Source organism: Numida meleagris, chromosome 9 (genome assembly GCF_002078875.1).
Source record: "Numida meleagris isolate 19003 breed g44 Domestic line chromosome 9, NumMel1.0, whole genome shotgun sequence".
NCBI classification, from domain to species: Eukaryota; Metazoa; Chordata; class Aves; order Galliformes; family Numididae; genus Numida; species Numida meleagris.
In genome coordinates, this window is record NC_034417.1 from 10,562,198 (window position 1) to 10,588,196 (window position 25,999).

The 25,999-nt window shown below is 43.3% G+C and overlaps 1 protein-coding gene across 5 annotated transcripts in view; it reads left to right on the forward strand.

The window, feature by feature from the left end:
• The window catches only part of PDE8A (phosphodiesterase 8A), a 142,800-nt gene that overhangs the window by 82,764 nt on the left and 34,037 nt on the right, over positions 1-25,999 (forward strand). For all 5 annotated transcript variants that reach the window (XM_021407665.1, XM_021407664.1, XM_021407661.1 and 2 more), the window contains one exon: positions 24,535-24,591. In XM_021407665.1, coding sequence (XP_021263340.1) covers positions 24,535-24,591 — 57 coding nt within the window. The remainder of the gene's footprint in view (positions 1-24,534; positions 24,592-25,999) is intronic.

Consider the following 25,999-nt stretch of genomic DNA (forward strand, 5'->3'; position numbering starts at 1 on the left):
GCTCCTGGCTTGCCTTGTAGTTCAGACTCCTCGCATTGCGCCCCTGGCCTGGCCATCTGGACTTTGCTTTGGTTATGGCTGAGTTAGAAAGGAACTAGTCCACAGCATTTCTTGTTGTTTTGTCTTTTTTTTTTTTTTTTTCCCCTTGCACCAATTTGTGATCCATTACTTCTTTCTTTCCCATTCTCAGCAGACCTTGCTAGGCCACGGACCTTACAGCTCATTCTCAGGGCTGGGCTCAATGTGTCTCTTTCCTGGAAACTTATGATCATTTACACCGTGATAACTGCAATGTAAAACCTTCTTGCTTGTGGGAAAGGTGTATACTGCTGTGTGCATGCATTTGCACTGAATACCGTGTGCCAGTTCACTATAGCAGTGCATTAAGAAAAATGTCTTTGAAAGTAAAATAGGCCAAATAGATTGTAATCTTAACTGCTTTATGGTTCAGATATTGAACCAATTAGCAGCTATCAGAAAAGAGCACATGAACTCTAGGTGCAGATGGAGAAGTTTTATAACTATGTCTTTCAAAGACCTTACGCTGCCCCATCCCTGACAAGACTTTTACTGACTGGAAGTTACAAATGTTTTCACGTCAGGAAGTCCTTGGAAGTCTCTTGCTTCGCTGCCAAGACTCAGCCCAGCTTCTCCTTAGCTGATAAAACACAAATGCCTGAAATGGGGAGGAGAGCAGCAGTACCTTCTGCTGCTGTAGCTGGGAGGGAATGAGCAGACCTCCACTGGGATCTTGACTTTCAGAGCTGGGTGCTCCTCAGCCTCTGCAGCGAGGTGCTTTGAATGAAATTCTAAGGGAGAATAAGGCTTCCATGTGGCCTTGACTGCAAGATGGATGAGGGGATTTTGAAGAGGAGCTTCAGAATTAATTTTTTTACCCAGCAGTACTTCAGTCAGATTCACACAGGTGCTGAGTTTTCCCATTCTCACAGGGCAAACCAACTGTACTGAAGACAATGGAAATCTGTTTCAGCTTTGAAATGTCGTTTGGGTGCTTTGCATGAAATACCTAAGCTGACTTTTGGCTGGGCATTACAAAACTTGCAAATGGAAAAAAAATAAAAATAAATTACGCTTTTCTTGATGAAAAGTTTATGCCAAATTCATTGATTTTGGTGGAGCCTCTCATTAAGATGAATCCTGTCTTCAGTCGTTGCAGCGCTAAGGCAAGTCGAGTAGACGTGGAGTGAGGCTGCGCCATCAGCGCGCGGGCAGGGAGCTCAGAGCCACTGAGGTTTGCTTGCTGTTCCGGAGCAGGTCCCGCAGCCTGTCACCGGCTGTGCGATGCCATGTGTGACCAGCAGCAGAACATGGTCACACTGCCTGGACAGCTGAGCAAATAAACAGAGGATTTACAGCCCTTTGGTATACAAGCCGTGGGATTGTTACCTGTGCCTCTCAAAATGGGAGGCAGCCCGAGCCCGACGTCACACGCGGCTGTGCAGGCTGCCCTCTGCCTTTCTATGGGGTGAGCTCTGTGTGCTGCTGAGCCGTTGCTTTTTTTCAGCTCCCTAAATTCGCATGCTGACTTTTGAGATTACTTTTCGGTCAAGGCATGGTTGTAATTATACTTGAAGTATTAGAGGCCTAAAGAGCCAAAGTCAATATTTTTTTTTCTATGACCTGTTTAATGCCAAACATAAAACATGAAGATTTGATTCCCCAATCACTTTTGCATTTTTATGCTTTGAGTTGGAGATGGCAGTTTAAAAAGTTGAACTTCAGTAGTAACACATTTTGATTTTGATATCCTGATTTATTCTATTTTTGCTTAATGCATTTTCTTAGATTAACAGTTTTTTCCCATTCCACTTGCTCACTATTCTACTGGCTAGTGTAGCAGTGGATTAAGGTCAAAATAAGCAGATCAGCAGAGGGGCTTTGAACAAACAGGATTTTGGCCTTTTCTGTGTTCTGGGGACATAGACAATTACTGGAGTGGGAGGGATGACCTGGGTCATGGAGGTCACTCCTCTGCTATTATGGGCAGCCACAGCATTAAATGTCTTTCATAAATGCATCCTGTACCATCTCAAAGCTAATTACTTTTCAGCCGTTCCCTGTTCCTATTAGAAGGTTGTTCCAGATCCTTCCTCTTCTGAGGGTTTCTAATCCTCTTTATTTCAAGCCTACGCTTACTCATGGTGAGTTGATACCTATTTCTTCTTGTGACAGGGTTTTACTTTGGCTTCAGTAGATGTTTTCTCTCATTGCTCTTTTTCTGCCCCAGCATTTTGATAGAGAGCATCCTTCCAACCTTCATTTTGCATATGGGCTTGTACCTGCGCTTACCCAGGGAAAGCAGGAAGAGGGCAGGGTGGAAGGACTCTTTGCCCATTGGAAATGCAGATCCTTCTGTCACTGGATGTTCTTTGGGCTCGTTTGCTGTTTGGAAAAGCTTGGCAGTGCTGCTGATGGCTGCAGGGTCAGATGCAACCATGCTGGACCCAGTAACTCTGCCTGTCTGCCGTCTGTTGCAAGTGCTGCCTTCTGCTACAGCCAGTGCTGTTTCCTTCGTATGCTCCATGCCTTATATTTGCTCTGTAAGATGTTGCCCATACAGCACAACCATGTCCCAGTCTGTGAAAAGGGCTCTTGGATATTTGGGCAGTGCAGATAAACATGAGTAGCGGAGTCAGTGGGAGAGAAAAGCTGCAAAGGCACTTGAGGCTTTCCTATTGCATGAACAGCAATGAAGGTTGTTAGAAGGAGCCAAATCCAGCAAAAAGAGGCTTGATTTAGGTTTCCTTATCTAAGACTGTGATCCTTAAACCCCTTGTATAGCTGTGGAGGCACCTGAGATGTGTTCCCCTTAAAGCGTTTTGCGGATCACCATTAATATAATTTATTTCCCGAATCTGTGTTTGTTATGTAAGGACTTGGTTGCTCAAATCTTGCATCTCATGCAGCGAGGCTGTTTGTGTGAATGAAGGACACAAGTATAAGGAAGAACCGAGGACTGTGCCTCATGGGCTACCCACTGGTGTACAGGCCAAATTTCTGTTGTTTCCTGTAATAACATTTAATTAATATGTTACAATGATGATAAATAATCACGACCAACACATGCAAGTCCTCCTCTTTGTATTACATTCCCTGTTAGATTTTATACTATCCCGTTTTCTTTAGACATTACATTTGCTAGTTACCAGTGTATGAGTGATAAAAATCTGTCCAATGGAAACATGTAGCAGGTTTTGTCCCCTTGCACCCCCCTCAAACAAACTGTTGTTTAACCGAGCAGCCTTCAGGTCTGCAGACTCCATTGATTTATTTCATGCAGGCTCTTTGTAGCGGGCTGTGTTGTTACCATGGCAATGGGAAAACATAAACAGTATAAATGAGTAATGGCAATAAGGAATTGTTAGCTGGCAACAGAGATGATACATTTTGACCCTTTGTGAGATTTCTTTATTGTCTGAGGACAGACAACAAAATCAAGGGATGGTTTTCATCTGTCACAGGAACAAAGTCCAGATGGAGAATATGTTGAATTGGGAAGAGATGCATTAACCCCAGAGCAACCTTAGACCTTTGTTACCTGTGACAAAGTTCTGGGGCCCAAGAAGATGTCTAGAAAAATGCTGGATGACTTGATTGCTATCAGTCTGTCCTGGAGCGTGAGCTGTTCTGGCCCAAAACTGGAATTAATTGCCATCTGTAGGATGTTGCTCAGAGGTAGCTCCTCGCATTGTTTTAACTCCCTGAGAGGTCCTAGTTCCCAGCAGCTTCTTCCAGGAGGGCAGGCAGCATTGCTGCAGGATTCATCCCAACTGAATGGGTGAGCCCAGGGGCCCTGCTTTGCCGCACGGCTCTGCAATTAGTTTTGGCCTGGCGGAACTGCAGCCCGGGACTTCAGAAATGTAATTGCTAAGTCATGTGAAAAGATTAAAAGGAAAAGAGTTCACTCACACAGACCCTGGAAATGCTGTTCTGAATGTGGCCTCTTGCTGGTGTGGGTCTGTACAGCTCAGAGGAGCTCAGGGCAGGGCAGCTGGTTGTGTTTACCCAAAGATCTGGATGTGCAGCGGGTTATTTATTGGCTGCTTGTTTGGATCTATTCACAGTGCTGAAGTGAATGCAGGGTTAAGGGTGAACGTTTATTGTTACGTTTGCACTCAGAATTGATCTCCTCAGACATAGTTTAAGCATAAATCAAATTGCAAATCTGGATACTTGCTTCCTTCAGACTTCTAAAAGAGTAAGGATCTGTGCAGCAGGAGCTAAAGTATCAAAATCAGTAATCTGTATTTAAATGAATTTGAGGCCTTGGATTAATAATTGCAAACATGGTGTAATAATGACCAGTGACTTGATAGACATCGAGTGTAAACAGCTGATGAGATCTGTGCTCAGTCTGTGCATTGCCATTGATGCTTTTCTTATTTGCAAGGAATGGGACTTTAATGTCACCTATTTGGGATGCTTGATTGTTTGGTGCTGTAACATCTAGAAGGCTGCTGGCATTGAAAGATACGAGCTTCAAACGGGTGCAGCTGTGGAAAATGCAGCTTCCTAAGTAACTGTGTAAAAAGGGTCAGGTCCCCACCTGGGTCAGTTATACTGCTAGCGGTGCTCATCCTCGCCAATGTGATTTTATTCTGGTTGGGGAGCAGTAACAACCATGAGCTGTGAGCGCGTTGGAGTTATGTTTGCCTCACAAGATGTGGAGTTCAAGTTAAATTATCCAAACAGGCAAAATTCAAGACTAAAAGCAATGGAGGTGCTTTTCTTGGCACGCGGCTGTAGAAATCCCGGAATGTGTCAGCCTGACGTTAATGCCTGGCATGTGTGACATATGGCATAACGTCACAATGGGAAGACTAACATATTGTTTCTAAAAGCTCAAAGCCTCTTTTTATGGACTAGAGCATAGTTTCCTGCTGGTGCAGCTCAGCCTGAGGACTGCTAGAGCTGTGCATGTTTGGGCTGGGACAATGTTCATGGCTTGTTCGTGTTGCATCTCTGGGAACACAACCACTGCTGCACTGCTTTGTTGGTTAGTGTATGGAGAGTCAGAGAACAAAGAGACAGGGTATGGATTTACCAGTATCAAGGAGATGCTGCTGCATTTATTGCCTAGTCTCGTGAGAATATTTGCTGTGTCTTCCTTGGCTTAGTTGCAGGGAAGTTTGATACCCAATTTTTTGCCTTTTTTTTTGATATGAAGTCAAACCCACAACTTCCTATCAAATAGAAATTACTCTATTTTCAACACGATTCAAAGCTAACCTGATACTGTACAATGTGTGCACACAACTTTTAAAAGTCTTAGTTGATCATGGCCGTAATTTCCTATTTAAGCAAGCTGTGTACTCTAACCCATTCCCTTATAACAAGCCAAGATAATAGAAGAAGCATTTTTCCATTCTGAGCAGTCATTAGGCATTACACAACTGTTTCCTTTATTCTTTCTGATCTGCCAGAGTCTCATTCAAACTAAGTAAGATAAGTGTGGCCAGTTTGTTGTTTTCCAATAAGCTTTTCTCTTTCCTTTTATAGACCTCTGAAAACTTCTTTTATGAGTTTATGCACTCTGGAGATGTCAGTAAGCACTGAGATTTGTATTTCATTCTGAAAAGTCTATGAGAAATGTAGTTACACAGTTACCTCCTGCTAGCATTTCTAGTGTCTTTACTAGAGCGCATAGTTAATCCCAGCTGTTGTAATAAACATCCAGTGAAATTCTCTTTGGGGACTGACAAAATCAGTCCAAGCGCAATCCTAAGAACAAGATGTAATTCATATAATTTGTATAATGTCTAGGTTGTCACACTGAAAATGAATGCATATTATAGGCTTCTTTGTATACAACTCCAAGCCATGATTCAGCAAAGCAATCAGGCATGAACTTAAACATTCTCTGGATTTTACTAAGAGGCAAGTAGGCACTCTCAAGTTGCCGTGAGGACAGTCCCTTCCTCGTGGAGATGCAGGGCTGCCTTTTTTTAGCAAAGAGCTCCCGTGGAAGTCAGTATCTGTGTTCTCCAGGCACGACCTAGAAATTGGGTCTGGCTGCTGAGGGCTGCCTCCTGGCTCTGGCTGCCATTTGTGCTGTGCTGGCTTACCTGGTTCTGTGCTTGCTGCTGTAGCAGGGCATGCAGTAGAAGCAGCAGCTCTCACCTTTGGCCTTTGTGCTGCATGTTAGCCCAGGCTACTTGTGTCTTTCCTGGGCTATCAGACCGTGTGCTAATTCCAGTGCTGGGTTTCCTGATTCTTGTCTCCCTTAGAAGAGGCAACCCTGTACTTGGGAACTGGCTACTGAAAACAGCCATCTGAATATTGATTGAGGTCTGGCTTCAGGAGCAAGACTTAATTGAGCCGATCCTTGCCCTTTTACCCTGTTTTGCTGAGTGCTTAATGCCTGTCTTGCTCAGATCAAAGTCCTACAGCAGTTGTGACCCATTTCTGCTGCACTGGTGTGGTACTGCCAACTCCAGAGAATTAAAAAATCGCTATTCTGGTAAAAAAAAAAATGTGTACTGGGCTTGGGAAATGAATTTATTTTAGAACCAAAGTGTGCTTTTATTTCTTTCCTTACATTCTGATGTTTGAATTTTTAGGATTCAAGAAATTCAAGGTAGGTTTTTTTTTCCTGCATCTGCAAGAGGGTAGAAGTAATGTTTTTGCCAGGAAAGCTGGTAATCTCATACAGCTACATGGCCTCAGGAGCTGGCACTTGGGCTTTGAGGAAAAGAGCAAATATTATGAGATCCCCTAAAGAGATGCTAGATCTGGTAACGTTGCTACTCACTGGTGAAGAGAAAATAATGTGTTCTGGGCAGAATGCACAGCCAAACTACTGTTAGGAAGAAAATTCTGTCCAGAATTGCTTGGTTTATAAAAACCTTGTCACAGCGGTGTTTGGATCTCTCCCAGAATACTGTTTCTGAACTCTGAAATACTTAAAAGAATGATTTCTGGTGTGTGAAAGGGCAGAGAGCCTGTGTGAAAGACCACCTTAACTTTACATTCTTTACATAGCATTTCATATGGTTTTTAAATTTTCCATGTAGAAACATTTGCTTTGTAATAGAGTAATTATCATTTCTTCAAGAAGGGAAACGCTTCATGCATAATTCTACATGGTGACACGAAGTGCTTTTGTGAATCAAAGACACTGAAGGATATCTTGGTTCTCTTTTTTAACAAAAACTTCGTTTTCAAAATACACTCATTATCTCCCCATGGTGTGGGGACCCATGTATCAGATCTTTGTGATTTTTTTGTGATCCTTTGGTTACATGAACATGATTACATCATTTACGGACGTTTTCTACTTTTTAGTGAAGGTTAGCTTCATTGCTTATCTTGATTTTCCTTTCTGTGTTCAACTCTTGCATTTCTCTTGTGATCTGGGGTCTCTTTCCCTAAGCACAGGTTTCTTTTTCCCCACCTTGAAGCGACGTAACGTCATCTCCGTGCAAGTCATTCCATGCATCCATCTAGCCAGAAACATTGATTTTTTTGTTCAAACTCTTCCGCAATGTCAAATAATGTTAAAGTATACATTCCTAGTATATGACCTCTCTGGCTATATGGTGATTATTAATATTACAGAAGCAAGTAAGGAAATGACATCAGTAGATAAGATGAACTGTGCAATAGCAGAAGCTTTATTCACACTGAATACACCATTCATTTGCACAGAAAGATCATTTCTCAATTCAAAGAGGAATATTCTAATTTAAGGTCTGACTTCGGCCATATGTCAAAATCTGTGCAGAAACAAAGCTTAGCACTGTGCAGGGCGCCCGTAAGAAACACATTCCCCTTTGTGGATGGTGAGTGGTAGGTGCATCCAGCCCTCGGAGCTCTCGTTTTTTCCTGACAAGCTCTCTTTTTCTATCAGAAAACGCTCCAGTTTAGTCTGTTTGTAATTTCGTGTAAAGTGACTCAAAATAGGTGTAAAAAATGGGAAATGCTGTAGCTAGTGGCCTCCAGGTTAACTCTTCCATAAACCTCGCCTAGGTTTTTATTGCTCGTTTGAGCTGCTCAGAAAGTGCCGTTACATCGCGCTGCAGAAGCGCAGCTCCAGAACATGCATCCATGAAACAAACTTTTGTGTAAAAATTCAATTGAATGTAGGTGATAGCAGTGAACATTCCAGACGCAGAAGGTCAGAGGAGTCTCTGTTTAGCTGCACGGGAAAGGCCAGGAGCTGGCGGCCTGCCTGCAGGGTCAGCCTCCGTGGTGCGGCGCTGCAGGGAGGGCGGGAGAGCGCTTTGTGTCCTGTGTTGTACCTGCTGAGGGCCTCGTGCTGGGAAGGGGAAGGGAGGGCCCGCAGAGGCTGGTGCCTTTTCGGCAGCCCCTCGAGGGCTCCATCAGCAGATGGCCGGCGTGGCCACCCACCCTTCCTACGCAGTGCCGTTCCTGTGCTCGCACACAATAGCGTTCCGTACTTCCATTTCTATTCGGAGCCGCGTGCTGTCTGACTTTGGTCACCGCGTTCACCTCTGGTGACATAAATCAGAGCTTCACAATGGAAGGCCCTAAGTAAGTGTGGTGTGCAGACGAGAGGCTGTATGGCCGTGGAGCTTCGCTCAGTCCTGTCACAGCACCGTCACTGCTGTCGCTGCAGGTCAGGGCCAGGTGGCTGTCCCCATCTGTGCATTAGCTGTAAGCTGCAATGGAATGAAAATACGGAAAGGGAGCTGTGGTGAAACAGTGTTTTCATCCCGGCAGGCTTTGCAGAAACCCGGCCTTCAGATAAGGTGTTAACTTTTTCACTTTGTTGTCACACCCAAGTGAATGTCATTCTCTGATAAATACTTTGGCATTCCTCCAGGCTGATTTGTTTATTCTTGGAAGTGTTGGCCAGTCATATATTTTTAACCTTCTTGTAACCAGAGTTAGAGGAGGGTTGCAAACAATCAGCCCTGTCTGCCTGCAGAGGATGTGGTGCCCCGGTTCCATGCCTAGGCAGATCTGTGTCCACTGCTGAGAAGACCAAGCCACCTCCAGAGCTTTCTGTCACAGATCCCAGGAGCAATCTCTGCAAGCTACACACTGCATTGCACAAAATGAGTGCGTGGTGGGGTTTGTTCCTGGCCCCAGTGCAGCCTAAGCAGCTCAGGGTCTGTGAGTTAGCACCCTTGTTATCAGCTGAGCAGGGCAGCTGAGGCCTCAGCATGACGGGAGCAGCATCAGATGCCACGTGATGCACAGACACGCAGTGTACCTTCTCTGGTTAGGACTTACTGTGTTGTCGGAGGTACTAACGTAAGCTGTGAGCCAGCATAAGCTCCTTGATAGCTCCCATTCCGTCACTACCAGCAGCTTGCACCTGCAGTATTTGCTGGAAGTGACTTAGGTGTGCTTGCAGCACCCTCACTGCTGGCCTGAGCCAGCCATGTTCTGCCTACCTGCATCTCTGTGCTGCACGCCCATGTTTACTCATGTCAAGTCTGAGGGGATAGAATCTCCCCTTGTTCCTTACTCAAGCAAAACACTCATTGCAAATTAGTTTTAGCTCTGCTGAAAGCACAAATTAATTGAAACCAGGAAAATCCTGATGTGAGTAGAGTGAGGAATGAGAAGCAGTTGGTTGTCTTTTTATTTTTTTTTCTTTCTAGCCATTTGTTAGCCTATGGCCACTTGCTGGTGTTTTGGAAGAACTAAGTCTGCTCAGGTCACTAGAGCTGTGTTACAGACAGCTCTGGCCCTGTGTGTTAGCCTTGTCATTTGACTGCAGCGCTGACATGGTTCTTGGTGTGTCCTCCTCCCCAGGACTGCATTTTACATTTCACCTCTCTAAGGAGAGGAGAGAATTTGGTGGGGAGCACTGAAAAGCATATGGCTTTTTCCATCTCTCTCTCTTGTTGAGAGTGGACAGCTCTAAATGTAGCTGCTGATTTTAATCATTGGAGGCTGTTCTGCTTAGATTTTGGCAGTGAGGGTTACCTGGATAGGAGGAGTGTCCTGAGACTGTACTTACTGGATTGCATCCTCTCAGGGAAACATCTTTTGGTGAGATCCCCAAATTTTCCCAAGCAGCGTCCTGGTCTGTTTGTCCTGAGCTCCTCAAGAACTTGTTTAGCCTAGGACTTGATACACTACATCCCTTTGAAAGGAGCAGCTTAATGGCAGCATGAAAAGCTGAAAAACGATGTGCCTCAGTGGGCTCTTTGCAGTAGCTGAGTAGGGATGAGGTTTTTTTCTGGAGGATATCATTTTTCTTGATACAGTTGCTTGGGATGCAATAGTGGAGCTCTGTGTTTGTGGTCAGTGGTCAAATATTACTCTTCACAGTTAAGGGATCATAAAATTGGGCAGAGATGGGCAGAATGACGTTCAGTTAGAGAAAAATGCCTTCCCCTGCGTTTCCTTTCTGCTGGCTGTAACCTGGCTTTGAGTCACTGTATACCCAGCTGAGAGGTTATTTTTTTGGATCAGGTTTGACATTTGCCCATAGCTGAAAATATGAGAGGAGATTTCACAAAACAAATGCTGAAATACAAAAAGGAGATGTCACGCCTGCTCCTCCATCCATGGGTGGGGTGTTGAGCTTGCTTCATATCAAAGTGCTTTAACAAGAATATATAAAAATGTATGTTGTTATTGTTCTATATGAAAGACTGATGGTGGTGTGATCATAATGAAATGGCACCTGCATTTCTGATACTGCTGTCCGTATATTCACACAAATTAATCCTTTCTATTCACATCAGCTTTTTTTGTTCTAAAATAATGAGAATATTTAGAAAATATTCAGAATGTTAACCACGTGAATTCTTAAAAATGATGTTTTCATGATCACAAAGGTAAAGATTTGGGATCAGATCTCACACAGACCAAATTAGTGCAGTTCCTGGATTTCCAGGGAGCAGCTCCAATTTGCATCAAATGGAGATCGCTCTCTATTTCATTGAGACTGTGATTTTCATGCAAAACACACCAGACATCACAGGATTCCAGTAGTTCCGGCCCATTTGTCTGCTGCTGCTAGGAAGTTGTTTACTCTTTTGTATCACTCTCTGCTGACGTCTGCTCACTGAACAATGTCATCAAATTTCCTGTTTTTTGGCTTGTGGAAAGTAGCTCCCCCACCTTATGCTAAGGCTTTGCAGCATGGAGAGCGGTGGAGCCGGATGCACCCAGCAGACAGGATGTAAGGTTAAATGCAGCATAGCTAAATAAATAAAGTAGGTGTTCAGTTGTAAATGAGAGCTGCCTGCTTATTGTGAGGATAAAGCTGACAGTTTAAATGTTGAGCTGTGATAAAAATCCACGTTTGTTTCAGTGATTTTTCTAAATGATATTTGGATTTTTTATTTGATTTTTTTGTGAATATGTTTCTCTTGCAGAATGGTATCAGTAGGTTGCTTCCTGAGGCAGCCAGGTTTATAATTTGAAAGGTTTGTAATTTGGTGTTGTGCGATGTGTATGAAACCACCTCCACCCAGATCTTGTCAAGCATTCTGCAAACTGTTGAGCCTGAAGCTGCTGCTCATGCTGTCACACTGGGACAGAGAGCTGCCAGCAAGGTTTGCAGCAGCCCTCTAATGCTAGCTGGCTGAGATCAGGGGTGCTGACACTCTGCCAGGGGCCTGATCCCCTTACTTTTTTGGTTTGCTTGTGTTTTGGCCAGTGGCACAGGGTTATTAACTTCCCCTTGGACAAGAACTGGTGATGAGCAAAGCAGACCTTAGTTCAACCATTCTTCCAGGCAATGTTTTGGGCAGCTTTACTCGATCATACTGACAGCATTACCCAGCTAGCCTCCTGTCACGCACAGCAAGAGGAAGCACCTATTGGAAGGAATAAATGGCCTTTGAAAAATAGGGCACACGATGCACGTGATGGTGCTTGCATTTCACTAGCTCTTCTGTAGGTCTGTCACGCTGCAGGTGGTTTCCCCAGCTTAGCATCACCCCATCTCCAAATCTTAATTTTATTTTGCCCAAACAGCTTGTGTGCATGGCTGAGAGCAGCGGATCACTTAATGAAAGCAGATCTTGTAAGGAATCTTCTGAAGACTTTTATGTAAAAAAAAAAAACAATCTAAACAAACAAAGCAATGGAAACATTATGTTTCCATCTGTGTGTATTTATGGTCAGAAGGGACCATACCTGGTTCCTACATAATCCAGTGATCCTATGCTTCCAGCGTCCTGCTTCACCAGCGGGGCCTGCAGTCAGTGTGCAGAGAAATGAGCTGGTTGCAGTGCCCAGCTGCGGGTACTGGTCTGAGTTTGCTTTGCGTACCCAGGGCTTTGGTTCCATTTGCAGTGGTATTGTCTCACTAAGATCGCACCAATCCCTAAACGGGAGCTCTCTCCAGGACAGCCTGCCAGGCCAAGTGGGATGAGATGCGGCCAGCTTTTGCTCCAGGCTGTTAAACCCTTGCAATGAAAACCTTGCACACCACACAAGTGAAAATAAAGAAGTTGATCTGGTCCTCGTGTGGACCTGCCCATAGCACAGGAGCACATCAGTCACCTTCCGCTTTGGAACAAGCTCTGTCTGTGCTCAGGGAGGCTCAGGAAAGCCGCAGGAAAGGAGACGGCTGCAGACAATGAGCGCGGTGCCTAGGCAGAGGTAACCTTCATCCAAACAATTGGCAGGGCCTTCTCTCTCTTTGTTTCTCTGCTGCCCTTCTTCCTCTCTGTGTATTCCCTGTTCCCTCCTCTGCATATTTTCAGAGGTTCATCCTGTACCCTCGTGCCCTCCTCCCATCAGGTGACAGCGGGGTGTTTGATTATTTTGACCTTTGCCCCCCCATCACGACCTTGTTTGCAGCCCTGACCTCTCCAGTTCCTCCCGGGGCTCCTCACTTCCCTTCCCCTTTGCAGCTTTGGCTGAAGTTGGGATGCTCGAAGCGCCCCGTCCCTCCTGGGCCCTCAGCCGGCCCCTAGGAGAGCTGCTGCCTCCTGCTCCTGATTACATTTGTTTAGAACTTGCCCTCATGGAGGAGATTTAGAAGTACAGGTGCAAGCTAGAACTCCTGAAAACATGTCATTTATTTTACTTCTAACAAATAAATTCCAGATGTTTGTCTCTGACTCCTGGAGTGCTGATGGAATCAGCCTGGGGCTCCGGTTGTTCAGCCTCATGGTAGAGGTCAGAGCAGGGAGAGAAATGAACACTCACCTCTGCCTGTGGCTTGCAGTCATGGGGACTCCAATTTTCCATCCAGATGAAGCTGGGAGAGTTCCAGGTGAGACTGGGAGAACTGTGTGAAGAAAGCAATTGATAGGCACTGCGATAGTAACTAAATGAAAAATAAAAATGAACTTGTATGGCAGAAATGCTGGAAATAATAGAATGTTTCAGGAAGAAAATATGCTATTGTGTACTGCAAAAAAAGAAAAAAAGTTCTATACTTATCAGAAGGTGTTTCTTGCTACAGACTATGTGAAAAGCTGCTTCTTACATGGGAAACATTACCTTGAATAGTGCTGCTTCAAAGGCTATAACTGAATTCTTTCTAGAAAAAATAGCCAGCCAGTCTAATGGTAGTCCTGGAAGTCCTATATGCCATGTAAATGTTTTAAAAAATGTAACAGAATAGGTTAAACGTACAAAGCAGAACTGCAATGCAAAATCATCAGTTTAACTATTAAGTTGTTATAAATGCTATGAAATCATGTCCTAAAGCTCTGCCGAAGTAGGAAGGTGGTATGTGGAATATGAGTAGAAACACCCATAATTCCATGTCTGCAGCATCAGAAAAATTATTCCTAGCATAGACACATTTCTATTGTAAAAGAAAATAAAAAAAAATCAGTCCTAACTGATTTAAATGTAGAAGATGCCTTACTGCTCAAAGAGTACGCAGGTAAGAGTGACAGGGCTTAGCACTGTAAAATAAAGAGGAGACGTGATGCTGAAGTATCATGCACTTGTGTCCGTTAGATTTACTTGACAAAAGCAATTTGCAGGTGGTCATTCACTCTGTGGTCATTCATTCTGCATTCACTGTTGGCTGTGTGGAGAGGAAAGAGCACCCACAGCAGCAGCCGTGGAGCTCCCATCTGTACTGGCATCCTGGTCAGCTTTCCTGGCACACGACTGAGAAAAGGGGGTGCACAGGGAGACAGGGCAGACTCAGAGCTCCAAATGCACTAGATCATCTCCCATCCAATAGCAGAAAATTGTTGACTGTGTCACACAACCACCGCAAATCATGCTTACTTCATCTGGAAAGTATTTCTGGGTAGAGCCTCATATTACGGCCTGCAAATTTTGTTACTCTGCTTTGTGGAGAACATGCTGTGAGCAATTTATGTCTAATGGGGCAGTGGTTTGATGCCACCTCTAATATTTTGCTGCTGTTCTAGAGAGGGTTTGTTTTGTTGAAAGACATTTGAATGTTCTTAGCAAAATTAGATTACAGATATAACTGGATTAAATTATGCACCTCGTACTATATTCTGAAGTCATCCAGAGTACAACATAATGCTTCAAATTAAGCAGTGAAGAAAAAAATGCAGACCTTCGGTGTTTCGTGGCTCTACATGCTAGTGGCTCATGCAGTTAGTCAAAATACATTACTGTCGCAATGCAGCACGAAAATTGCAAAGTTCAACATTTAGCAATACACCATTTGTTGTGTCTTTGGAGGATAAGGACGAAAGAGATGCAGAAAAATCTGCTAACCACACCAATATGAATGCGGTAAGGCCATTCGTCCCGGCTCAGAGGAACACACAAACACATAAAACAAATCAAATGACACATCTCATGATTGATAAAGGCTTTCCTCATCAAGAGCACGGCTCTCTCCTGCGCTTATAGTAATTACAGCCTTACTTTCAAAGTTCATAGAGGATGAAAAAGAAATCAAGTGATCTAAGTAAAAAAACTTTCCAAGAATCTGATCTACATTATCCTTCAATGAGTATCTAGGGTGTTTTTTTTTTTTCTAATTTTCCAAGTGACCTTGTAGTATTTCACCACTGGGAGGAAAAGGACAAAGAAAACAAATGCATGCAGTTGGTGCAGCACTCAGCTCTGCTGGAGCCATGGACGTTCCTGCAGCGTGCTGCAGGCGGCTCGGAGCAGCTCTGTGGTCCGCAATAGGGCTGTGCAGATGCAGCGTCTCTCTGCCCCGAGGGAGGACACCAGGGCTCACAAACGAACATTTCCTGCTAAAATTTCTGGTAAAAGCTCCCAGCCAGAGCTATCAGCAGTCTGGATCACTGTCTGGGAAGAAACACTTGGTGTAGGGGAGGAAGAAGGAAATGGTGACTGTGAACTTGTTAATGGTGTTGCCAGACAGGGCTTTAATGTCTCTTCTCCCTTGTTTGTGCTTTGGCGTGGAGCTTTCTCACTTACACCAGAAGGCCTAGGCCCGCTGCATCCATTCATAGAAAAGTCAGGAGAGCGAGAAAGCATATCCAGGAGGGCAACATAGTTTGGGTAGTTAGTTGCAAAACAGATGAAATGAGTTTCCGTCTTGTCAGGTGCCAGAGTTTATATCTCACGGGAGATCAATTCTGGACAGATGCCAATTTTCCTTGCAACTAATCACCTTGTTTTGCATAGGTTGACACCATTTTAGTGTATAACAGCTGGGACCTCTTTCTTCCATGTGGCTCCTTGTCCTGCTTCATCTTTATTGCACGAACAGAATGGGGAAGCCAGTAGGTGATGCCACCTGGAGCTCAGTGGCACATGGCTCTTCCTAACAGTTTGTGGGCCCGTGGTGGGGTATGGTGACCTGTAAGTGGAGGAGACTGATATAGCTTCTGGAAAAACCGATTCCAGACATCCTACCCATGCTATAGGGAAGGGGAGCACCATTTTAAACTGGCTGGCCTAAGAGCACTTGAAGGGCTGGGTCTGCTTGATCAGGTGCAGCCCTTAACCACCACGAGCTCTGTGCTAAGTGTCGGTGATTTTATCACTGGAAATCTCAGGGTTAAATAGAAGATAGAATTTATATGAGGCTATTCAACATCTGCACATTACTATCTGCTCAGTAATGAATGGCTCTTGTACTTTGAGAAATATGAACCTTAGATGTGGAAAGAGTACATCCAGACTGTTGTGTAGTCAGCGATCTTCACAGTGGGCAGGATTTTGCCTTGTTGGACGTTAGATACCCAGCTGGATTTGTTTCTCCATTAACGACCACAGTGGCTGCTTTAAGGGCTGTTGATTAAAAGGGAGCCACTCCGCTGAGAGCTTGGTTCCCAGTTTCGGACTGTGAAACTTTACTGGCAGGTGGTAACGTAGTGGTTGCTTCGGCATGTCTAGAGGGAAAGTCATGCTCCGTGCTAACTCATTTTTATGCTAGCGGTGTCATGCTTGGCACATCAGCAGCTCTTTGGTACGCGGAGAGCTGGAGCTGTGATTATTTTTTAGCAAACACAGTAATACAGTTAAATTCTTTAAGTAATGTTTTGAGTTAAATTTAAATAAAAGAGAGTGCTGGAGTGTGCCTACCACAAATTCAGATAGAGTGAAATTCTCTTCACCAAGAGAGCTAAAGTGAAAAGTGGTTTTGCTGCAAACCTAATTGGAATTCTGATTATAATGAAAAAAATCCACTTTACTAAAGACATGCAAAGTTTAGGGGGATTGGTATAACTGTAAAAAGGTTCTACTGTACGTAAGGAAAAAAAAAAAGAGCGATCCCATCTACAGCGCGTGTAATGTGATATTTCAGGAGCGCTGTGGGCTGGCAGAAGCGCAGTGCGTTCCTGACCCAGGCGCGAGCACCAGGCCTGTGTCGGGTTTCAGGCTCCCCGGTAGGTCCTCCGACATGAAGAGGCATCTGTGTGAGAGGAAAGCAGCCGCTGGTTCCCCTGCTAGTGAAGTTCTGAGTGGTCAGAAAGGAGGGATCCCGATGCTCCTAAATCCATTTGTCCGTTTTCTTCCCTATGATAAAACCTGGAGTTATCCTGTTGGAGCGGTCACTGGGACGAACAAGTAAAATGAATGCTGGAGAGCAAAAGAGAGGACACAGTGCTATGAATTTCCTAGTAGGTAGTTTAAAGGATGTCTCGAATATGCCTGTAATCTCAAGTTTTCTGTGATGTATTGGAGATAATGTTTTCCATTTATAAAAGGTTTGAATGCCAAAAACATTGTTTTTGCTTTTCTCAATTATTAACAGGCAGTTGCACTCAGTAAACAAAAGTCCTGAAATGTTTGCTGTCGCTATTGAACATTTCACTGTGCTGGTCTGTATTCTCTCATGGTAGTGGATGGCAGCCGATAGAAAGAATTATTATGGTCAGTAGAGCCTGAGCTGTCCTTCCCCACAGTGTGATGCTTCAGGTTTGCCTTTCAGTGAGGAAGGAGATTTATACAAAGATTTTTTCTTGTACAATTTTCTAGGTTGTACAGCTGGGAACACAGGGGTTCCCAGGAGGCAGGCTGTGCTGTCAGCCTGTTCCACACGTCATTTACCTGCACTCTTTTTCTAAAGTTGTGTTGTTCTGACTGTGTATTTGCCAAGGGTTCAGGCTTCCGCCATGACAGCATGAACGATGAGTTGTTAATGGCAATAGGAAGAGCAAATTTGTTCCTTAATGAAGGGAAGCTCAGGATGCAATAAAGATCTTCTAGAAAACCTAACAGACCCACTGGCAGGTTCATGCTATTTTGTGCTGCCCTTTCTTGCTTTGCTTGGTCTGTTTGTGGCAATTAAAGCGTTGGTAGATCAAGGCATGAAAATTTGGTTTGACACAAATAAACAGTATTTGGAAATCTTCCTAATGGACTGGAATTTCCTTTTAGGTACTGAGCCTATTCAAATCCAGATGGCTCAATGAAAATGCCACAGAAATCCGTATGCATAAAGCAAAAAATAAAGCTTACGGTGACAGTGATGGAGATCTATTGTATCCGGATATGTCTGTAATAATCTCTAAAATAAAACTAACAAGTCGGAGCCACTAGAAGGAAGAGAGCTGGTCGGCAAATATAAAACAGATTAGTGCTTATTGCTGCACTCTGGGATCTTTTGGCTTCTGCAGAATCACAAGAGAGCAAGCGGCTTCAATATTATTAAACAATAGAACTACTGTGCCGTATTTAAGTCTCCCAGAGTGCTGTGCAGCTCAACTGTGAAAGTGCAGGCAGCAAGAATTTCCCTCTGGGCCAGAAGAATGCAGTATTTGTAAGGAAGTGTCCACGCAACTGGGGGACGGGAAGTACTGATGCTGCAGCTGGCCTGCAACGTTCATACACCTGAGGCAGCAGGAGGGATGAGTTCTTTTGGAGTTAGACGAAGATGTTGGGAAAGCCAACGCTGGATTTATTTGGTTGCAAACCCCAGCATACCTCAAAATACTGTGGGTCTCTGATTTTAGATGGTAATTCCCCTCTGAAGTGCCCAATCTTAAAGCCGACACTTAAATTTTGTTTAAAAGAAATAAAACAAAGTAAGTTCCTAATACCCTGAAGATACCCTCTCTTTTTGTCTGAAGCAATTCAGTTTCTGCATTTTGCACATTCTTAAACTGGACTTTCCAAAAAGATGAATGCTTAAGAACCACGTTTAGCTTTGAAAAGCTGAAAATGTTCTTACTACTTTTTTTGCCGTGATAAAGGCATGCATTTGTGCAACCTATGTATAGAAAACCATTATTATAGGGTTTAAAAAATTCTTCTAAAGTACAAGCCAGATAATTTAAGCTGCTGTTTTTCTCTTTAGCGCAGGATATAACTACAAATGCTTTACAGCATGTCCTCACCACACAGAAATATTTGGCTATAGTTGAGTGAGCATTCCAGGGATCCAACGGGGGAGAGCCCGCAGCCTCCAGCCGAGGTCTGTGTGTATGTAGCCTCTACGGAGATGTTCCAGGAAAGCTTCCAGTCGCAGGAGGGGAGACCCCAGTGAGCCAGCTCAGATTTTAAGGTGGTGAAGGTGTAGGGCATTTTAAACTCAGTACTGGTTGGTCATAAAAACATTTAAAAAGTGATGATGATGGACAACATCATGTTAAGGGTATTCACACTTCTAGAGTTGCTGTAGAGCATTCGATTCACGTTTTTCCCATTCAATGCAAAATAAAAACAAATAGATGATATTTCAAGCCCGGTGTGCTTGTGTACATCATGCAGATTTCTAAAGGATCCCTGGATCAGGGAGGTGTTGCAGCAAATGCTACTTGCTGGACTTGAATATCTGCTGATATGAGAACTGGTTTCCATTCAACAGCATTCTCTTTGGATAGAAAACGTCGCGTGGATTCATGAGCAATGATTCGCTGCCTCTGCGAGTTTGAGATCTGTGTGATTGTGCTGTAGGCATGCTAGGTGTTAATGACATTTATCATTTAAATATCGTATTAAGAGCTGAAGGAGTCCCCAGAGATGTTGGTGTATTATGTGTGGAAGTTCTGACCTTTAACAATGGTAGAGGTTACTGACTTCTGTTCTGTAACTGTACAAAGTTGACCGCAGTGGGCTGCTGGTCTGGGCCAGAAGCCACCCAGGCCTTACCACATTGCAGATAATTATAAAAGTCCCTTTGGGACAGCATTTTTTTTTTTTCCAAAATAATGAAATGATTCACCTCTGATAATGTCATGCTTGCAACACGATAACAGTAATTTCTCATTACAAATAGGGGGACATTTTACAGAAGGTGCAAAATGAGTTCTCGATTGTGTCTAAAGTGTGCTAGAAGGCAGCAAGCCCGATTTCATAACAGTATTACTCCAGTTCTGTTCTAATTTAGCTTTACTTATTGCATTGGACTAATCCTGATGAAATGCAGATGGGAATTAGATCCGGAATACAGCAATGTACATAGTTGAAGGCGTCATTAGGAGCTCAGGAATAAGTGCATGGGTCCCATGGCTGGTACACTTAGCAGCCTTGCTCAAGAGGCAACTCACTGTGCTCTATAGAACTTCTCACAGAAACTGCAAGCTCTCCAAATTCTGTGTTCCTAATGATGTGAATCAGAGGCCAGAGCTTGGTTCCCAAGAACTGACTTACGTAAAACTGATTCAAAACTGTTACTAAAACTTCAGAAATGGAGAACGGGAGGGTATGTATTCACTTGCATTGGCTGTTGTATCATCATATGGCATCATCATAAATGATTCTTATAGGAATTAATGTAATAATGAAAACAAATTAAAAAAAAAAAAAAAAGATATCAAACCAGAACCTCAGCTGATCTTCAGACCTTGAAATACAGATCTAACTCCATATTGTTTTGTTGACAGAGATGCATCAGTGGGAACTGGATTTAGATTAAATGCTAGATTTTATAAGCACAAATTGCATTGAGTCAGAATGCTATGTTATTTAAATTATCGAGTCTGTGACATTTGTCTACATTTTTTATGACACAAAAATAGAAAAAAGTATCAAGGAATGAAATTAACAAGTTTCATCCGGGTTGAACAGCAGTTTTTGTAAGCGTTAGCTGCCTTCCAGAACTCCATATTTCAGCAAAAAATAAACTGGCTCAGTAGAGCTTTAGGTCTTTAAGAGCCTGGCTTGCCTCTGTCCTTGAATCTGTCGAGCAAAGGCAGGTGACCTTAGGTGCTTTATTCCCTCCTGTTCTGTGCCTCCAAATGGTCAAAGGAGTAACTCTGTGAGGCCAGACTCCCACTTTATTAGGTTATTCTCTTTGTGGAATTGGTCTGTTAGCCAGTGGGATACCTTTTGCCTTCCAGCATCCACTAGTGTTTGGCTGAGGTTTTTGAAAGCCGATGTTAGCATGTAGAATTCAATATTCTGCCATTAATGGATCCCAAAACAGTTACAGTACAAGGTATGATCTAAACCTGTGAGTCTGAGCTTTCATTCTCTGGGGTGATAAATCTATGCTTAGCCCAGCAGGTTAAGGAAAGAGATGCTTTTTCCTTTGTAAAATTTTTCCTTTGTTTTTCTTAGCATAATCTGAATGTTGAGTATTCTAATGGTCCTAATGTTCTGAGCATGTTTTGGTGTTTGGTTCTTTCTGCAGTGAGTCAAATCTTCATGTACCAAGTGCGTGGACAAAACCTAAGTATACATTTTAAAACTAAATAAAACACATTTTTATGATGTGTTAAAATACTGTTGTGTGTAAAATGATGAATTTTTCTGACAGTAGCCCAGCGAGCCCAGTGATGAATTCTTATATCACTGTAGTTATCTTTGTTGTAAAATAACGAATCAGAGCGTTAGGGCTGAAGTCTTCATTTGAATGGGCGATTGTCTGGTATCAAACTGCTAACCATTTCTCATTGCTTGCTTTCTAAACCTGGATGGCAGCTGGTTGCCTCAGGCAGCCCAAGGCTCTGCTTTAAAACATCCCACAAAAACTTCACGAAAGAAGTGACCTAAGAACATAGCCCTGAAAAATAAATGCGTTTGCCGCACCATAGTGGGAGGACTGCATGGGAGTTAATGGCCAGAGGGCTCGGGGGGCTGACACTGCCTTTTAGTTTGCTCTCCTCTCCAATTGGTAATGGTAGGAGAGGCACTGTGGAGGGAGCCAAGATGTGAGACCTCTAGCAAACGGAGACCTGCGGAATGCGGGCTGCTTTGATGTGTCCCATGCTCCAACCAGGCAGTTTGTCGCCATAGGGAGTGTGTGGACCGAGCTGGCTTTATGTCCACCCTTCAGTTCTTACTATATTTATTCACTGGGCAAACGCTATAAGGTTCTTCTAGCTGTAGGAAGAAAAAAAACCCAAAACAGCAGCCAGCACGAACAGACCATTCCTGTCGATTTTGTCCTGGTGAAATGTGAGGAATGGCTCTTTACCAGGTTATTTCAGGTCAGCGCTGAGTTTGTTGTACTTTAATCAGATCCGTCACAGTTGTTTGGGTCTGTATTTATTTCAGTTGTTTTTATTTACCAAACATTCACTTATCTCTGGACATGGGAAACATGAAGTGTTTCTATCAGCAGTCACAGTGTTTTCAATTTAGCGGCTACAACAGGCAGTGGGTCAGAGAACATGGGATGGCCGCAGTTCCTGTGTGCAAGCATTTAGAGCAGGCTGGGGTTGGTTCTTTTTCCAGTAGGAAATTAGCAAAACGTGTGAGTGAATAAGGATGTGTTTGTGCTGTTACAGTATGTGTGAGCCTTGGCTGGGCTTGGTTTTGTTGTCCGCTTGTGTTTGTAAAGCTTATTTCATTCACCCACAGTTCAGTTTCAGCTCACCCTTCCTGCAGCCTTGGTTTCTGACACAGCACTTAATCAGCACGTTGCTTCTCAGTGCTATCAGCAGCAGAAAAAGAGCTTAAATGACTAATCAAGTGATTGAACAGATTTCAACGGGATTGAGAATTAACTGGGGCTCACCAACGTTTTGTAGCGGAGATGCAGAGCGGGGTTTTTCTTCTGCCCAGGACAGGCAGTTAACGTGTAATGACAGCTTCTCATTTGGGCAGTGCCTGTAACTTAAGCTTCAGTGGTGCTTACATGGGTATTTTCAGTGTCAGAATGCCACAGGTTGCTGGCATAAAAGCATTTTCCAGGCTCTCTGAACTCCCTGCAGGATAAAGCTTGTAGCATAACTTCATGGAGCTTGGTCTGCGTTGGGACTGAGTGTGAGGGAGTGCTGCCCTGAGACACGGGCTTCAGAGAGCCCAAACTGCAGAGCTCAGCTCCGAGTCTGTGCCCTGCAGCTCCCGGTGGAACCAGTAACACTTGCTGCTTTATGCTGGCAGCTGGAGAGCAAAATAAATAGTGCAAAATTTAATTTGGAGTGTGGTTACAGCCAGAGAAATGACTGTAGAAAGGCATCTCTTATTCAATAGATACACCTCCTCTGTATCCTTCGGGCATGCCTGCTGATCCCGCTGAACAAGAGCGAGGAGTCACTGCCATCAGTGCTGCAGGGCCTGCAAAGCCCTTGCGAAAGGGGCTGGAGCCCCTTCTGCTCCGTGCACTGTCAGCAGAACTATTTGCTGTTTTCTGGTGCACATTTGGAAAAAGTAGATGATGGGCCTCAAGGGAGGATAAAGCAGTTTGATTTTTTCCTATGGAAGAGAGATTTGGGGTCTTAAAATTAGAAAAATTGACCAGAATATTTAAACTAAGCCACTCAAATTCAGGATGACTGAGAGTAAACCTGAAGCCCACCCACATCATTTTAATGTCGGCTTTTTGGAGCCCTCTGAAATAACACAGCAAACCCTGGCTCCATTTCTGTAAGCGCTGCGTTGCCATTTTTCCATGATTCGTGTTTCTTGCTCATTTTATGTTACCCTGATGATTTCCAAGTTGATAAATAAATAAAATCACACATGAGAAACTTCGAGGGCTGAGCAATGGAGCAGTGAGGTCAAAGAAAGAATAGAGCATGTAATTCAAAAAGATTTTTCTGTGGGATGTGGTGAGGTTTCTCTAAAATTACTTATTGGAAACGTTCTAGAGTGCAAAGCAATAAATCTGATCTTCAAGTGTGGTTTTACTTTGAAAAACAACAATGTAAAAATGACACCTTTGTACTCAAGAGATCTTTTCTTTGTACATGAGAATCTGGAGATGTTTTCCATTTACTGTGTTACCCACAGCAATCTTCTGCTTTTTTGCTCCAGTATCTTTGAAGAGTCTGTGCAACTCCAGCTCCATTGGCTGGACACTGCTGCCCTTTTGGAATCACGAGCATCGTTACCCCTGATTTCTAGTTTTCATTTCAGAGATAAGAGATGAGGACTACTTAAGCACACGAACACACAGTTACTTGCCAAATGGGAAATCCCAAAGACTCTAACCTCTACCTCTACTAGTCTCCTCTATATTTATATCTTTCTCACGTTGAGGAAGAGTAGTTCATGCTGAAGCCTGCACTCCAGCCAGTGGTACCCAATGATTAATTGTATCAGAGCCAGCTGCCATGAGCAGCACCTGGGCCATTCGCCTCCATCACTTCCAGTGACACGTGAGGAGGAAGGATCCCGGCGCAGTTCTTGCACACGGAGCTAAGCTGCTGGCTGGAGTTACTTGAACAGAATCTAGTGCGGAAATCACTGCGCACACAAAGCATGCCATGCCACAGCAGCATTTTACAGGGGTTCTCAAAGCCAAGCTGCCTGCTGAGTGCATGCGGCATCAACACAAATATCTGGGTTCTGGTGCCTGCCCCAGGGGGGCTGGCTGGGAAGGAGGGAACGCAGCACACTATCTGTGGGGCTACCACATTTGTGTGGTTTTGTATCACTCGTCAGCATCTATGACATACGAAATTCTAAGAGTAACGTTTTTTTGCCTTTCTTCTGTAGGTTTAATGTTCTTTACAGGTCATTGGTTTTTTGTTTTTTTTTTTTCTTTTTTTTTTAAACAATTTTTAAAGTGCTTTTGTATTTTGCAGAGCAGCTTGTGTCATACAGAGGTTACAAAAAACCAAATACCAACAGTCTGTCTACAAAACTTTCATGACTAATCCATTCTTTTTAAAATATAACAGTAAGAACTGACTTGATTTGTAATGGTGTTAACACAGCTCAGCATATACATTTACAAAAGCAGAACAAAACCATCATAATGGTAGTAACATATCTGTGCAGCAGTAGTCAATAAGTCATCTCTAACAGAGCTATTTTTGCTCCTTCCCTAGGCATGTATGTGCTAATAACATCCCCTTTTATATTTTCTAGACACCAGTTACAGATGTGCAGTTTGGCCCTATGAGGCTTCATCAAGATCAACTTCAGGTAAGTACTACAGTTCAAACCGAAGTCTTAATTTCTAAGATATCACAGAAGTCAACTTCAAATGTATATCTGGAGTTTAGGGGGTGTGGAAATCTTCACAGCATTTTTGCCAAGTGGTATGCATGCACCTAACAGATTGTGACCACATTATATGTGATATTCTAAAAATCCTGACAAACTCTTTTCTCCAAACTTAACTCATAGAAACAGAGCCATCTGTAGCCCTTTCCTCTATCAGTTAGCTTGTGGTCAATGTAGTATGTTCCATGTTTTGCATTTTATTTAATGTGTTCTGCATTTACTTAAAGAAAATCTCAACAATACTAAGTCAAATGTCCTGTTGAGGTCAATTACACCAGCATTACTACCAGCATCAACCAAACTTGCAATAACACCACAGAAAATAGAAAGTGAGCTTGACAAAGCACGAGTTTGGTTTTTTTAATTATTATTTGTTTCTGACTGGCATTACTTCATCCTCCTTTATCTCTTTATTAATAAAAGTCATATGCCAGCTGTCCCCTTCTTTTGTCTGGGATGGTAGGACGTTTGCAGATACCTGAATCCCTCGAACATCTTTTCAAAATTCTCCTGTGTCTTGAGGCGTACTGAAGCATTAATAATCCAAAATGTTCCTCAGTCATTAATTACAAAACTCTTGGGTGAAATTTATCTGGACCTGCTGATTTGAAAATGTCTGTCTTCAGGAACTGTAGTTCAAAATCCTCCCAAGCTATTGTCAGAACAGACAGTGTTATCATCTGACATCAACTATTAGGACAGTCTAATCCAGCTTTTCCCCAGGTATAAATCAGAAACATTCCTTGAATATTTCAGCCCCCCTTTATGGTTATTAATGGTTGTATGACCTCTATCCAGTCATAGGCCACTCTAACATCCTAGCAGTTAATCCTTGTGATACAGTTGGCAGATAGGAGAGAAGGAAAGGTCAGACAACATTACATTTTTGCCGAAGTTGATCATACAAATAAGATCTGCTGACTGCTCTGTGCTAATGCTGAAAACCATTATTCCACTCCTAGGAGTGTTATAAATTTACTTCAGTAAATATAGCCCAAAGTATGACATGTTTTCCAAACAGGTTTGCAAAGGTTACTATAAAAGGAATCTGAACTAAATGAGTACCAAGTCCTTCATTCTTACAAAAATATGCACTACAGGGAAATGTTAAGATTTACTGGTAGACATTCCACCAACCTGGTCCAAAGTGTAACCAGCACCAGAATTCCTAAAGTCACCCAGAAGATAAATGGCGGTGGGATGTGGTATGAGTTACACATGCTCTACATTGTTGTCTAACCAAAGCATATATTTAAGTGTAGTTTGATTAAATTACTGAAAGATTGGTGTCCAGAGACAATAGGCCAAAATGTTGGTCTGGTTTATC